The 16875-nt window shown below is 50.6% G+C and overlaps 1 protein-coding gene across 3 annotated transcripts in view; it reads right to left on the bottom strand.

The window, feature by feature from the left end:
- Nucleotides 1-7139: 7139 nt before the first annotated feature.
- Nucleotides 7140-16875, bottom strand: part of ARMH3 (armadillo like helical domain containing 3) — a 123621-nt gene continuing 113885 nt past the window's right edge. For 2 of the 3 annotated variants that reach the window (XM_015633480.1, XM_015633479.3), the window contains exons 25-26: nucleotides 15339-15455; nucleotides 7140-9523 (exon numbers count right to left, since the gene is read on the bottom strand). In XM_015633480.1, the coding sequence (XP_015488966.1) occupies nucleotides 9431-9523; nucleotides 15339-15455 (210 nt within the window). In that variant the 3' untranslated portion in view covers nucleotides 7140-9430. Of the gene's footprint in view, nucleotides 9524-15338; nucleotides 15456-16875 lie in introns of those variants that run through there. The other variant, XM_033515523.1, reaches the window with a different exon arrangement.

The following is a 16875-nucleotide window of genomic DNA, read 5'->3' as shown; positions in this document are numbered from 1 at the left end:
GAGCGCGCAGCCGCCCCGGTCCCCGCCGCCGCCAGGGCTGGGCACGGCCGCCCCCTCCCTCTCGTCCTTCCCCGCCTCTTCCCGGGAACCGCCAGCCCGGCCCCGCCGCCGCGGGGAAACTGAGGCACGGGCTGGGGGCGGAGGGCGGGGGCGCTCCCGGGAAGAGGCAGGGAGAGGGCTGCTCCGGACTGCACCGAGGTGCTTTGTTCGGTGGTTCGGGAGAGCCCCGGGCATCAGGCACCGCGCAGGGACGGGAGAAGGGGACAGAGATGGAGAAGGAGTGGGGCAGGAGGGATGCAGACCCCCACGGCCCACCGCAGGGGAGCGAGGGTCCCCCGAGTCCTGCGTGTCAGTGGCCGTGCCGGGCTGCCCGTGGGACCCCCGGGAACGGGAACCCCAGCCCTGCCCGGTCCCGCGGGGCTGTTGCAGCTCCGCCTGGGGGGAGAAGCTGGATGAGGAATCGGTCCGAGACGAGGGAATGGGCAGGGGTCAAGAGATGCAGGAGAGGTGTGAGGCGGGCGGCCAGGTCCCCCTGCCTGCAGCCAAGCACAGAAGCGGGTCCCACTGCCGTCCCCACCGGCTTTCCACGCAGGGTTGGAGTCTTTAACAGGATTTTACCCTCATCTCCTGCAGCCCCGGGGAAAGGGTGAAGCAGCAACGCGCTTGGGGAGGCATCCAGAGGCACGGTGCTCCCAAAAGAGGAGCTCACAGCCCACCGTACATCTGGCTCTGGGAACTTGATGTCCCGCTGCTGCCCCTGGTTATTTGTCGCCATCTGTGCACAATGCCATCCCCAGGGGATGCAGACTGTGCTGGAGAGTCCTCTCCATGGACAAAGCCAGGGGCTTTTGTGCTGCCACTGCCTGAGTCCTGACTGCACCGTGACGAGGGTCCTGGGCACATCTCAGGGGCTGTCCAGCTTCCAGCGCTCCTCCCATCCTTCTCTCACCCATGCAGAGAGACACAGGAGAGCAGGGGCTGCGGGAGGAGGCAAAACATCACTCCTAATCCCTGTGCCAACCCGGCACACAGGAGCCGCAGGGCAGAAGGGAATCCAGATCAGCGAGGAGGGAGGGCCGTGCTCACGAGGCAGCGTGTTGTCAGCGTGCTTTGGTGTCAAGCCATGAAAGAAGCCGCCTTAGCGAGGCAGTGATGCTTAGCAACTGCCTGGATCTAAAAATAAGAGCCATTTAGCAAGGAAAACGCAGTGGAGAAATGCTCGGAGAACTAAACATTCCCCCAGCCCTCCCCATGGCCCGGCCAATGCACGGAGCCTGCATGCACTGACTGGCTGGAGGGAAACTCCCGGGACAGCTCTGGCAGTGCCCCCTCTGCTTAGCCTGACAAGAAAAGCCGGAGCCTGGCCAGCCCACAGATCCCCTGCACTTCTGGGCTTGTCCATCCTGCTGCTCCCTGGCCTCCTCAACCTCCCTCCTCCAACCTCTTCACCACGTGCTTGGCCACATTTTCTTGGCTGCCCTTGGGGACCAGCAGTGTCCCAGGGAAGTAGGTTGGGAGCACTGTGTGATCCATGCCCAAGCTCACACACCAACTTCACCTTCCTTGGGGTCCATCCTGCTATGGATGTGGCAAGCCCAGCAGAGCTGCACAGGGAAGTTTTCACCTTCTGCCATCCCTGGTCCATTGGGAGGCAAACATGGCTATTTTTATCCTAGCTAAGTGCTCCTGTTCTGGCAGGCAAGCAAGAGCTGCTTTACCAGGCTGGGGAGAGGGAGGAAGCTGGGCGGTTTTATGGGTACCACAGGTTAGGATGGGGCAGGCCCAGGCTGACATATCCCACCCTCCCCACAGTGTAGAAAAAGGGGGACATAACTCACTTGATCACTGGTTACAGCTCCTTTCCTTAGCAGACATGAGGGCTGGGCATTCTGCCAGGATTCACAGCCTCTGAGCCTTTCTGTGCTTGGGAAAAATACAACATCCTCCCCTAAATGTTCCTCTGGGCACTGGGAGCTGGGGGTCTGCAGATTGCCAGGGTAGGAGAAGCAGAAATGGGTCTGGTCTCTGGCCTCTTGTCCAGACCCAGACAGGGCCCCTGCTGTGGATGCACCGTGCGCAGAGATGCCTCAGTGAACATGTCTGGACAGGGACAGGCACAGCAGCAAAGTCACCCCAGAAGGCTGAGCATCCCTTGCAACACGTCTCAGTCCCACTGGGACGTGAAGCAGACGCAAAAAGACCATGCCAGGCTGAGGAAAATCACCTAAGCAGTGTCTGAGGCTTTAATCAAAGTGTGCCTTGTGCAGCCTGGCTGCTGCTGGCCACATCCACCACAAAAACAATCAGCAGGTTCAGGACAGGCAGCAGCTAGCCACAGGCAGGGCTGGTGGCCTGCACTATGGAAGATGTCACTGGAGTAACTACTTCCAGAGGATAGAAAGAGCTCTGTCAGCTCCTGAGAATCCAGATCCCAGTTACAAGGGGTAACTGGGAGGAAGGGCCATGCTCTAGGTGGCCAACACAAGGCACAGGCTCCACAAGCACAGCTAACCATGAAGTCTGTACTCCAAAGCCCAGGGCCAGAGAAGTGTGGAAGGCAGGCAGGTGGATGGATCGAGCCTGCTAAGGCAGGCAGGGGTCTTGTGGAGGCACCCAGGTCCCCAAATTCATTTGTGTGACAGCAGCAGAGAGCCATGAGAGAAACAGGGACATGTAAACCAGCCCCAGGGCTTGGCACAGCCAGCAGAGGGGTGGGATGAGTAGGAAACACACAGAGGGAGACAGGCTGGGGGTCCAAATGATGCTGCCCCATGAGGTGCACCCCAGGCCGTGTGCCTCTCAGAAGACCTGGGACCACTCAGACACCCTGTCATGATGGAAATCACCCGTCCCTATTGGCCCAGGCCCAAGGCTTGTTCCCTGAGTGACCTATCTGTCACCCTGTCAGAGACAGCAAAGCTTTGATAGGGAACATCTGCACGGGATTACTGCTGCTGCCCAGGCAGTGAAGATGCAGCCAGAAATGGTGAGAAGGGTGAGAAGGGCTGGCAAGTATGAACAGGGTCATACTGTCCAGGAGCCTTGTGTGTCCCCAGCTCATGGTGTGGCAAGTGCAGCCTTGTCATAACCCAGGAAGAGAACAAGTTTGGAAATTCACCAGATGAAGAGCTTGGCTGGAGACAGAGCTGGGCTAGGCTGCCACCAGCCTCACCCACACCATCCTTGCTCCTCCTCCAGGACCCTCACCCTGCAATACTGGACTGATCCCTTCAGCTCATCCATGGCTCCTGCTCCCTGCTGGGACACCCCAGCTCTGGGGCCACAAGTCCCTACACTCCCCTGCTGGAAACTCAAGGCTCAACACAAAACCCAAGACAGTCCCAAACCACGGAAGACCACCCTGGAGAGGAGTCAGGGGTGCTTGGGTCTGCACCTGAGGGGCAGAGGAACGCACGGAGCTCTCCCCCAGGCCCTCTGCTCTTTGCAAGCAGCCTGGGGTAGGTGCGACTGGGGGATAGGGAGAGGGAAAGACATAATTTAACACTTCATTAGGTAACTACAAGGCATTGATCTGCCCTAGCAGCCTGCATGCTCTCTAATTGCCTATCTCCATTCTTATTAGTTCTATCGAAAAAGCAGAGAGCAGGACTCAGGAGTCTGATCCTATCTTTAGGAAATTTCAAACAGAGATATAATTGTCGAGTGCTCGAAATCACGGTGCTTTATCCACTGTTAACAGTATTTTAAAGCCGTGGTCATCAATAGCAGTCCTCGGGATGAGCTCCCAGCAGATGCCATTAATCCTATTTTGGCTGTGGTCACCTGGTGTCTCTGGGCTCAGATTTACACTTGGTGACAAGGGACAGCTCTGCTTCCACAGCAGAGAGCGCTCCCAGGCAGCTCCTGGGCTGGGGCAAGGGGCGCAGCACCAGGGGAATGGCTCCAGAGGCAAAGGGCAAACAGAGGAGCTCCTTAAACCAGCTTCAGCCCTTGCAAACATGCCAGCAGGTGCAGATGAGCAGCTCTGCACCAGGGGTTATTTCCTTCCCAGGACACAGACGGGCCCCCAGTCCAGAGCAGGTTTGTTCATGGCCATGCAGGTGTCTGAGGAGGGCAAATGGCCTCAGTCAGGAATAAACCACAGTATTTACCACAGCTGCAGAGGAAATGGATCTGGGTGACACAAGACAAAGACGAGCCCCTTGGTCTCTGCAGAGAGATGGGTCTCTGGGATCTTGGGACAGCCACAGCAGAACAGCAGGTCCTTGGGAGGTGATGCCCCAGGGGGATATCAGCCAGGACACACACAGGGGACCGCTGCTCCCGTCTCCACTAACCCACCCTGCAGAGACACATGGGCAGGTGGGAGCCACTGTGGGATTCAGACCTGGGGGGGAATTTCAGCGGCTGAAAAGTCTTGCAAAGCTGGAGGAGGAACAGATGATGCTGCAAGCTGCTGGGAGAGCCTTGCAAGCAGGAATGCTGCAGGAGGAAAGGAAACTCTTCTGTCAAATGCAAACCAGCAGGTGTGAGAAATCTGGGTGTGCAGGAGGGAAAAAGGACTTTGCATCACACTATGTATCCTCGAAAGCCAGTCACCTGCCTCTGCTCATGCCTCCAGCAAAGGAGGGATTCCCCAGCATGGCTTTACTGCTGGGTGGATTGAAGAGGGGTTCTGTGTCCACCCAGAATGTTTCTTTGCCACTTCTGTGTAACAGATACAAATTCTGTGTGAAGGAAAGACTTGGTCTGGGGAGTGGAGACTGGAGCATTCCTGAGCTCAGGACATACCCCGAGTCTCACAAGCCCTCTCAGTATTACAAAGCATCTCATGTTTGTGTGCTCAGTGCCTGTGGGCTCAGGTTTTAATTAAAGAGGAACCAGATACTATTTTCAACCTTCATTTATGCCATGCTGGATGCCACACCAGGGACCCTTTCAGCAGCTCAGGTCTGCTATGAGAACAGATGTGCATCTCTGTCACGAGCGAGTCCACACTGCAGGCACGTGTCCTCTTGCTTTGCCAGGGCAGGGCCCTGTACCCGAGCTGACCTCCATGGGAGGGGATGTCTCCACAGTGACTGTGGCCTCAGCACTCTGCTCTCAGCTGCCCATCCCATCCCATCCTATCCCATGGCCTGGCAATGGTTGCAGCAGAGGGGCCGAAAGCAGGGCATGGGGCTGGGGTGCAGTAGGTGGGTGCTGCTGCAGCACCACTTGCTCCACTTGTAGGCTGGGGAACAACAGGATTGGAACTCCTGAGTAGCCACAGGTCATTAGCGCATCCTGGCCCCTGTGCACTGTTGGGAGGGCCCTGGCTGAACCCTGGAGCAGGGGAGCTCCAGCTAATTAGTCATTAATTGCTTCAGAATGGAAACGAGCCAACCCAACCTCTGTATGCCTGTAGCAGAGTGACCTGCGGGCCCTGGGACACAGCCAGGCTGCACATCACTGAGAAATGGCTGAGGGTTCATCTGTCACAGCAGAGCTGGAGAAGCAGCCCAGTGCAGTGGATGTCCATCTCCTGGAGGCTCCCCAGCCCCTTCCTGCCCCACGGGACTCCTGGGGGCTCCCAGCCTCTGGCAGCAGCTTGGCAAAGCTCTGAGCTGTGCTGCAGTGAGCGGCGAGCCCGGCTCATTTAATCTATTCAATTGGATTCAATTTCCAGCCACATGATTCAATTAGCCCTGGAGGGACAGCACAGAGAGCAGAGGCTGCAGAGCATGGGCCAGCCTCTGCTCCTGCAGCTGCTGAACTGGGAGAGGGCAGCACAGGACCCTGTGCTTGTTCTGGTCCTCTGGGACGTGCTGAGATGTTGGGGGCTCCAGGGGAGCCGTGTTCTGTCCCAGTGAGCAGGGGATCCTCTGGGCACAAGCTGCTGGTCCTGAGTGATGTGTGAGCAGCTGTAGGGCAGAGGCTGGGGAAGCCCCATCCTGAGCATCTCTCTTTGCAGTCAGTCACGACCTTGAGGAGTGACAGTCACACTGGATCTGATCCCCTGTGCAAGTGCTGTCTAGGAGACATCTCTTTCTGGGACTTCTCCGATATCCACCATGCAACAGTGTGCAGGACCCCAGAGCACGGAGTGTCCAATTCTTCAATCAGGAAGAGAAAAACACCCCACAACAGACATCAGGACATGCTCACATGGAAGGCAGCTCCATCATGCAGAGGAATGGCCCCTGTGCCACGGATACGGGACCAGAGCAGGCAATAGCCATGACAAATAAGAGGACAAAAACGTTTGCAAACCAAACACAGCAGGTGGGCAAAGGTGCACCCCACCCTCCAGCTGCTGTACATGACCAGGGTTTTGCTACTACCTGCTCCTGGCAGCTCCTAAGAACAGACAAAACACCATTTGGAGCTGCCAGCCCATGCAGGGAAGACTCAGCTCCTGAGGAGCTGCCTCCCTCTCTAAAGTCTGCATGAAAAGTGGGACCTGTAAGAGCTAAGGAATAAAGAGATCAAAAATCACAGTGGCACTTACAAAACAACTCTTAGTAACTCTCTCCAAAGTTTAGCTCAAATTCAATTATCTTCCAGAACATCATTTTGTAAAATATTTGTCTCCCTGCAGCTGCTGCATAATTTAAAGGTAGCAATCTGATTTCTCCCCACACACCCCAAGCCTCAGAAACAGCTCTTCCAATAACAGACAGAGTTATGAATTAGATATAACAAAATACACTCACCTGCTCAGATCAGATACAGGAAAGTTTGAGGCTGTCACACACATCCTGAAGCTGAACATTAAGATTTAAATTACGTTCTGCTCAGTTCAAGCTGGCCTCAAACCACAAAGAGTAGTAGGGTGTTTAATAAAGCAGGCAAATGTGCAGCAGAATCTATGAGCAGGAGTTTGCTGACACCAGCAACAGAGAGCATCACACCACACACATGCAGGTCCCCGCATCCCTCCTCACTCATGGGCTGCCAGCCTTGCTCAGTTTCCTTAGAGCCAGCCACAGGGACACATAAGAAGAAGAGGGATGCTGACTACTGGATGGTAGCTGCAGAGGACCAAGGATAAAGCATCACCTCTCTCTGCACAGGCAGGAAGAGCCCAAGGGCAGGTGATAGCCCTGCTGCAGCCAGTGTGCCACCAAATGGTGACAGGGGCACTCCCACAACCACCCCACTCTCCCTCCTGTGAAGGACAAACACTGCACACTCCAGACAGGCAGGGCTCTGCTATTTATTGAGCTCTAGGTTTGTATGTACATCCACTTACAGTGCTTGGTTCAGTGACAGTGTGATGAGAGGACAAGAATCACAGTCTTCCCCAGCTCAGACTTGGATGAGGGCTGGGCTCAGGAATGGATCTCACACGCACCTGGGCTTCAATGATCATCCCAGCAAGGGAGCATCCTCAGGGAGACAGGATAGCTGAGCCCAGAGTGAGAAGCTGAAAATTCCAGCGGTTGCCGAGTCAGAAGCAGACTCATCCCAAACTCCCTCACATATGTGTCTAGGCTTAGCCTAAATGGGCTCAGAGAACAGCTGAGGAACAGGCATGAGGACAGCTGGACAACTCACAATGCTCCAGCAGTCACAGTGCTGGGGTTGCACCTCAAGTCCCTTTGAGAAGGAACTCCCCTCTGAGAGTGAGATCCCTTTCTATCCCCTCCAGACAAGCACCATGTACTGCAAACAACTGTTCCTCATTTTCCACTGGAGAAGCTGCTTGTTCTACATGCCCTAGCCTGTTCTCAAGCCGTGATTTTATCTGCTTGCTCTCCTAAGCACTGACCCTCTGACACATACACATTCCCATACATTTGCATCGCAGAAAGCAAATAAATGTCTGGCTTAGCCGTTAAAAGCCAGACAATTCCCTGCTGAGGAATAGTATCATCTGCTGAGAGAAGCCAGTGCTCCCAAGGAAAACATAGGGACTTCATCGGGTGTTGTGCCCAGTGGGTGGCCAAGGACACAGCTTTCAGCTTCCCATGCTCATAGCAGGTAAGATGAAACATTAACACAATTAACGCACATTAGCATGAAAGAAGCCTTGCCTAAAAATGGTAGTAAATGAGCATGACACCCACATTACTCACACTAACCTACAAGGCTAAGAGCAGGACTAGGCATTTTTTTAAAAAAACACCTGTTTTCTAGGGGGGAGGAAAAAAATCTGTGGATCTAGGATGTAAATAACTTCTCTACTTCAGTCTACCACGTCAGGCCAGATCCTAGTATCACAACATCACTGCTGGGAGCTGAAAATGCATGAGCAGGGAACAGGGGTGGAACGGGTGTTTATGCTGTGTATTCCTGAGCTGGGAGCCTGACACAGCACTCTGAACAGGCTCTGCCAGGTCTGGGCACCTCTGAAGTACCAGCTCTGGGAGCAGGAAGGTCTGGCTGTGCCCCACAGCATCATCCCAGAGCTCTTCCTTAGGAAGCCCTCAGCAGATAGTGGCTGTAAGTTGCTTGGTGAAGACAGGAGGGCAAGAAAGTGAAGTCACTACTTCTCCAGATGCATTTTAATTGTGTGCTACACACAAGGGAAAAACTGGAGACTTCTTCATTTATGAAGGTCACCAGGCACTTGCAAACATGTGCAAGGCAGATGTTCCTGTGAGGAAGAGGAGGATTGTCGCAAAGCGATGGGCAAAATTGCTCTGATGGGCAATAAGGTGAGTGGGGAGAAGGAGTCAGCCTGTCCTCTGCCCCAATGAAAACCAAGTATCTAAAAATGTCCATCTACCTTAGAAACGGTGGATGAGCTGAGGCTACTGGAAGCAACAGTGACCCTAAGCAGAGCTGGTCTCCAATAACAAAGTGCTTTGTTTGATGACCCAAATTCTTGTATACCACACTGGACCCTGTAAGCCAACAGTCTTGGAGGCAAAGTTTCCCCTTCTCCAGTAATCCAATGGCTTGAAGTGACAACTTCTGATATAAGGAGACAGCAGTGAGCAAGGCCTGCTCCTTGGGGAAACTCTTATAATCCAAAGTCATTCCCAATGGGGTGGCAGTGGATTTGACATACATTACAGGTGGACAGGTTGACCCAGGCTGACAGAAAAGAACAGCCCTCACCTGGGATCAGACAGCTTTCCCCATAGAGCAGGTGAGCAATCTCTACCCAGAATAGTTTCACACAGCTGGGCTGGCTTTATTACTTCAGTTGTGAGCTCACCCCAGCTCTGCTACAAAGGTTTCCAGTGCATTTTCCCTGAGGCTGTGGAGGGAATCTCCCATTGCTATGTCACAGGAATGGCTGCCCACTCCCATGGCACCATAAAAAATCGCTTCCTCCTCAACACGCCAATCACCTCTCCTCAGCCCAAGTTTAAACACATTCCTTTGGGATCAAACACACAGCAGCAAGGCGTTCCCCTAAAAGAAACACAGTCCCTTCCGAAGGCAGGAGGCAAGGGGCGAGCGGCCGCAGAGCTGGAGTGTCCCTGCCCACACGGGCCCGTCTCTGCCCAGCCGGAGCAGCGGCAGCGATCCCCCTTCAAGAGATGGTAGAGAATTCCTTCAGCAGCAGCTCCTGGCTCAGCGTGTTGAAAGCAAGGTTCTTCCTCACATTGATGCTGATGGAGCGAACCTGACAGAAACAAAACGAGATGTTTTAGCCATGGGACTCTTCCTGGCTCTTCATGAGCCTGGTACTTTTGACACTGCTGACTCCATGCTCAGCATGAAGCTGTTCTGCATTTACAGCTCCCCAGCAATTGCTGCAGCAAGCTCTCACTGGAACTCCAGTCTAGCAAGGAAATACTGAGGTTCAGCAGTTTCTTGGAAAAGCAGGAATGTCTACAGTGACATCCCAGCAAGGAGAGTAAATTCCCAGTGAGACAGGGATGGGAGAAGATGCTTTGTGTGGATGCATGAGCTATGATGTGTTTCTTGTTCAGGGGCAAAGAGATGGGGGAAGTGAGCACTCCCAGGCTGCAGCTTAAAGTTCGTATTTTATCAATGCTCACTGGAGTGCCAGCAAGCATTTCCTGGATTAATACAGTGCCATGTCTTCTGTCCTGCTCCAGAACCCACAGAGCCAAAGATGCAGACTGAAGGAAAGGACAGAGGCCATGCCACTATGCTGTAAACACAAATTATCACCCAGGCTGGCAGAACCTCCTGGGTTCAGAGCTGTGTGTACTCCGATTGCTGTACACGTGCAGCTGGCTCACTGACTGTCTCTGAAGAAGAGACACCTTTATCCCTCAATGACACCCAGACTTCTGGTCACCCACAGAGCACAAAGAAGAGCTGGGCAGCCCTATTGACAGCAGCTTCCCTTCCCCCCTCCTGCCTGCAGACTCCTTGGCCAAATACACAGGCCCCAGACTGGGCTCAGTCTCAGCTGCACTTGGCAACGAGAAAACAAAGTCAAACATCATCTGTGTCAGCGACTATGCAGCAGTGACAGAAAGCAAAACTGACACAAGCTCATCCAAACAACAGATTACAGTTCCCAGAGACTCGGAGCCTGTGATAATAAGGTTGTTGCTGACCTGGTTAGTGTTTTGTGCTTTATAAAAGTACTGGGGGGAAGAATTATATAGATACATAATGAGGAATCCAACACTGGGGGTTGGAAGAGCACACATATATACACACACACACACACACACGCATATATATATACTGCTGAGGGTCCCACTTGCTACCCTGGTGAGAAACACACATGGAAAGGGCAGAAAGCTACCCAAAAGTCAGAATGTGTAAGAGAGGTAAGGAAATCAAAACTTGGAAGGTTAACTGGGAAAGATGTGAAATGAACCCCAGCGAGCCCCATTGCAACCTGAGCACACCAGCAAAGATGTCTATCCTAAAAGACAAAGTACTTAAGTTTTATGTCATCTGCAGAAACCACAAACTCTCCTTCATCAGGATGCCTAGCAGAGAACCCAAGCATCTCTGTTCCCTTGAAGCACCCCTTCAACTCTCTTCTTTAGGTGCATTTTACTTACTGCATCCTCAAATAGTTTGGGGACCACATCTTGCAAGATAACCACAGCTGTACCCTGTGTTAAACACCCCCGCAAGTGGTCTACAGAACATTGGTTGGCACAGGGCTGTCCTGCTGCCAGGAGACAGGAGTCCCACTGACAGGATTTGGTCCCAGCCCTAGCAAGTGCTCCTATGCCAATGATCCAGTCAGTTCTTACAAGAAGGAAAGAACATAAATAGCAAGCTGTGGGGAGCTCTCTGCCCTGGGGAATATGACTGCCTGAAGAAAAGGGGCAGATACTACAAGCAGTGTAAGCCAGTACCCTTATTCTGACTAAAAGCATTTCTGTGGGTCCCAGCAACAGAAAGTACAAGCAGTAATGAGCTCCTGGCCTCAGGAACTGCTGCCAGGAGTCAGGCACCAGCAGCAGAAGATTCCCAGCTTGTACACACATCAAGGCCTCCAAGAAGGAGTCTCTGGAATCCCAGAAAGTGAGGCTGGAGTGGCACAATGAGAACACAGGGCTTAGCAGAAACTGTAGCTATGGGGTAGAGCACAAGAAATTAATTAGCCTGATTAGTTTGCAAAGAGAAGGAGGAATAGAGCAAACACACTCCATTATGTAAAATGAGGTCAGAAAGAGAACAGTGAGTAATATTTATCTGGCTCCCCAGGGATGGGGCAAGAAATACTCAGCCTAATTTAGACAAGGAAGATTTATACAGGAAAAGAGGAAATACTTTCAAAACCTATGGACTGTGAAGTGGTGGAGGAGCTCACCTGAAGCTACTCAGGTTTCAAGAGAAGCTTTAGACACAAACTTTGGTCAAGAGCAGTCTAGATGAACGTAGATCTGCCTTAACACAAACTGGGGAGAAGAGTGGGCATGATAACACATGAGTGACATTTACACAAATCTCTGCCCAGCATTTCTCCTGCTGTGAGAAATCAGGCAGCTTGAGCCAACCCGCATAAAAGGTAATAGCTCAAATTAAAGTTAAATCAAGTTATCTCCAGCACCAGGGCTCAGCATGGGGAACCAGAGCTCATCTCCCCTTTGGAGCTGGAAGACCAGACAGTTACACAGGGAGGTGTCAGTCTGTAACAAGGATGAATTTCAGAAGCTTCCTGTAGTCTACCTAAGTTGCTCCATAAGGATACACCCCCAGGACCCCTCCTGGCTCTTGGTGCAGTGGGCAGCCCCCAGGCCTGGCTGCCAGCCTGGAATTTACCACGTCCCTCCAGAATGACTTACACAAAGGCCCCAGAGCTGTAGAAATTAAGGTAGGAAGTACAAGCACAGCACATGTCCTCTCTTGCTTCTGTATGGAGTATCCTGGAGAATTAGGGCCAGAAGAACTTTAAAATTGTTTTCTTAGTTATTAGTCTACAAACACTGAAGAAATGAGAAATGCATGAAAGGCTGACATCACCTGTGCAAGGATGAGTAAATGAAAGAATGGATGAAGCAAGGGCATTAACCATGGGGGGGAAAACATGATTAAGTTCTAGTTTTGTGTCATTAGAGCTGGAAGTGTGCAAGGTTGTACCAAGACTCCTATTTCACAGCAAGTCTCATCAATTAAACCTACTCCTAATCAACAAGCAGTCCTTAAATTATTGGTACAATGGGAAGAAGGTTTATGTTGACTACTGCACTTAATTAAAAGTCAAATTAATATAATTTCCCCTGTAGAAATCAATCCCTAATCAGACTATGTTGAGGCTGATGAAACCTAACTGCAAAGACAGTGAACGTTTAGAAAGATGCTGAAATCTCTTTCCACACATTCCTCCAGCTGCAATGTGAGGGTCCAAAAGCTCACATCCAAACCATTCATTCTATCAAAGCAGCACAGACCTCAAATGACATCCCTGAGGCTTCAAAGGAAAATAAATACGAAGTGTTAGAAAACTTCCTAACTTCCTTCCTTTAGCCCCTCAAAGGCAGCACAACATGCCAAAAAACCCAGCTGATAAAACAATCTGCACATCACCTTCCACCACAATGTGGCCGCAGTATCGCAGCCTTTGAAAACCTTTTTGTAAAGGGAATGGGAGAAGAAAGCAGATTTTTCTTTGGGATTAGCAAGAAAGAGCAGCACTGAGGCAAAGCAAGAGAAGTGAAGCAGTGTATTAGCAAAGCAGGTCAAAGGAGTGAGAACAAGATTTCTAAGCATAAAGGAGCCCCCAGAATGGCTTGGGGAAGCTTCTGCTCACCTACTTAATGGGAGCAAAGAGAGATAAAAAGGCAGCTGAAAAAGGAAAATGTCTCCTCTGTGTCATACCCCACCCAAGAAGGGTTTGCTTTGATGCAAACATTTACAGATAGTGATGAGAAAATCTGGAAGAAAGAATTATTTGCAAACAGATCCTGTCCAGGAAGACCTGGATGGAATCAGTGTGAACTCAGAAACCTGTAGTTCACCACCAGCCCTGCTCCTTTGGCACAGCCCACAAAGAGAATTGCAGCAACTTTCCACTGCCCCCTCCACAAAATCCTGCATACCTCAGAGGTTAAACACAAAGCACTGGGTAGGGGATATTATCCAACATCAGACCAGCAACAGAAGCTGAAGTAAAGACTCAAAAGCTTCACAAAAAGAAAGCAAGTACCTGGTTTGAAGGGGCTATGGGAAGGACAGGGCAGATTAGTTTTTGATGAGTTGTTTGAACAATTAATAAAGCCATCAGTTACTGTGCACCAAGAGAAAAAACAGAGCAAGGAGGCCGGGAGGCCAAGTGGATTTGCTGAAGACAAATCATAACGTATCAGGTTCATTTCCCGCTGTGTTGAGGGAACGGCTTAATGGAATGCAGGGGATTTTCTGTAGCTGTGAGTAAAGAACATTTAATAGGGTCCCAATTCTCAGGGCATCTAGAGATGTGGATTAAACAGATTCACAACTGGGTCAAATCAGCACATTTATACAGTAATTATTCAGGCTTTTATATGCTCTTGAGGAGAGGGTCCCAGGGGTACCTGTATGGGCAATTTTCTGAAGGGAGTTGACGGGCTGGTTACAATAAACAGATTCTTAAAAGATACAAAATTGGAATTTTGAAAAAAATAGGAAATTGGTCTAGGAAGAAAATAATTTTAGCTGAAGTGTTTTGTGGCTGTGATGATCATAAGACTGAGAATGTAATTTTAATCAATTGGCATGATTGGCCTGAGCTTCTGCCAGGCCAAGTGGAAAGTGGGACATGCAGGAAGCAGAGTAGTAATGTGGCCAAGGGGAAGGAGATGTTGGCTGACGGTGAGAGCCCTTGGGATAGAACAGATCACAACAGAAACAGGAATATGTCTTATTTCCAGGGTACAGTAATATAAAAAGCCTGTGTCACAGGAAGGTTATGACCAAATTTCTTTGCATGTATTCCAGGAAAGCTGTGTCAAACAGCAGGCCAGACAGACAAAAACAGGCACAAAAGAACACAGAAAAATAGCATAGAAGCAATTGCAAGTGGTTTTGCCTATATACTGCCCAATGTCAGGGCTGGAATGACCCCAAGAGTTAAAAGTATTCTGTAACAGGAAATAAAACCAATTCATGTGCCTGTTCTGGAGCAGAGCTGACAGAGGGATGCACAACAACATGACCAAACTCATGGAGACTCGTGACAGAGTAGGCAGGCATCAATTACTCATCAATCAGCAGGGACAGAGCTGGGAGAAAGAATCAGTTCTCAGACTGGTGAAGGTTGTCAAAGTTAGAGATCCCTCCCTTTGGTGAAGCTGTAATGATTCAAGAGTGAGGCTTCCCTCACACACCAGCCACTACAAAAACACTTCCTCCACATTCATGTGGCTGTTGGACAAGAAAAGTTCCATTAGGGCTCTCTGCAGCAGAGTAAGCAAGCTGGCTTGCTGAAGAATTGTAACTACCAACCTGAATTATTTAGACTCATTTTTGTCTTTGCTCTATAATTTTTGTGGGTCTTCCTACCATGCATCTTCTCCTCTTGCATACGGAGACATTTCTAGGGAATTCCTTCACTTTCTTTGCTTGGAAACCCTTTCTTGTGAGTGATGGAGGAAAGCAATGAGCAGGAAGGTGTTTCACCAGTCCCAAACTTCATAGTCCCCTTAACAGCAATAAAAAAGCAAAGTTGCTCTGTGTGATTAATCCCAGGTGGGAGCAGTCAGCTCAGTCAGCTTCTCCCCATACAAATTTACCACTGCAAAACAGAGCAAATCCCCATGGCAAGAGATAAGAGATCATCTGAGCAGTGCTGGCCTAAGCAGCCTGGAGGTTCCTCTTCAGCCACACAGGGAGCTCCAGGAAGCTCTCAGATCTGTTAAGACATGCAGTATCTGTCCAGATCCTGCTCCAGCCCTGTCTTTGGAGGCAGTCCAATGCAGTAACAGCACTGCTCAGCTACACCCCAAATACAACTGCCCAGGCCACAAGCAAAGGCTCTGGAAGAGGGTTGTTGACTGTTCAGGGCCAAGGCAGCTTACCAGCTCTTTGAAGAAAGCAGCCTCCTTATGCTGCTCTGAGTAGCGCTCGTACTGGTCCAGTCCGTCCTGCAGCTTCAGCGTCAGCGTGTCATAGTTGGACCGTACCACCTCCAAAACCTGCCAGAAACAGCCAAACACAGCATAGGAATCAGTATTCACAGACTCCTCAGCACAGGAGGAGCAAGGCTGAGATAGATTACAGCTCTGGCACCTGTTTTCACAACAGAGATGGCTTTAACAGCCTATATTTGGCTCATGATTAACAACATGGAGGTGGGCACTAAAGGCCTCCTAATGCCAAGGAACAGACCCAAAATTTACACAATTTCTCCATTCATGAGAATGGTAGATGGAACCTCTATCCATGACAGCAGCAGCTTTCTGTCATCAGAATTAGACATATTAATAAATCAAGCAGCTAATTACCACACGTACACCCAGATGCAACACAGAAGCACAATACAAACACAGATTTGCCCAGCCCCAGGGTCCTTCCAAGGTTAGTTTTGCCAGCACACTTCCCTCCTGGTTTGTTAATCACCATTCACAGCCCGCTACATCACCGGCTTCTAGAGCTGCTCAGGTCAGCTTCCATACAGAGCACTGTATGTCTCTCCTGAAGGCAACAAGCTTCTGACACATGCTAAGAGAAGACCAGCCTTGGTATGGACTCTGCTTTTAGAAAGACAAGACATGAATCCAGGTCTTTCTGCCCAGGAGATGCTTTACTATCGGCCTTCACTGCAAGCAAAGCCGTTCCAGCTTTTACTACTGCCCTACTCTGCTCCCAGTGTTGGGCTATACTTGCAAATTCATAGTTACACATCTCTGTCCTACTGAGCGATTCATTTTCCTAACTAGGGAACAGCAAGAGGGACTCCCACTATGATTTTTAGCTTTAAAGCATTGTGTGGACTGACGTATTCCTCAAAGCATTTGTGAGATGGTTACTGACAATAATCTTCCTACAAGGAACCATAGAGGTCAACACTCCTGGGCAAGCTTATGCCTGAAATGATTCTCCTAAACACAAGAACTTCATTCTTAGGCTGTTGCCATTTGATCTGAGAGCTAAACAGAGTATCAACATCTGAGGTTTGCACTACAGTAACCCCTGCTTATCACAAGCTTCAGTCAGGAAGACATAATAAAAGATGCAAAAGAAGAGGACCCTGCTCCAAGTCATCACAATTCAGAAAAGATCTTAAGAAGAGCAATGCAGAGGACTGAAGACAGCAGTGACCAGAAAAAAAAGGAGCCCTTGCACTTCTCTTGTACTCCCAAAAATGTAAGCAGTACTCTCAACTGCCCCTTTAGGCAGCTGGCAGCTCCTGCCCTTTACAGGACTGAATCTTGTTCTTACATCCTTGATCCTAACAAATCTAAAGTTGTTTAGGGTTCCTCCAAAAACTTGTTCCCCCAAATTCTGCATGTGGCAGCAGTGACACTCGTGCTAGGGCCTGAGGTGGCAGAAGCTACAAAGAATCATCCAAATGAGGACTGGGGGCAAAAAAGGGTTTCCAAAGTAGTTCCCAGG

This window comes from Parus major, chromosome 6 (genome assembly GCF_001522545.3).
Source record: "Parus major isolate Abel chromosome 6, Parus_major1.1, whole genome shotgun sequence".
NCBI lineage: Eukaryota > Metazoa > Chordata > Aves > Passeriformes > Paridae > Parus > Parus major.
The sequence above is the reverse complement of the archived record's forward strand: the minus strand, read 5'-3'. Positions and strand labels throughout refer to the sequence as shown.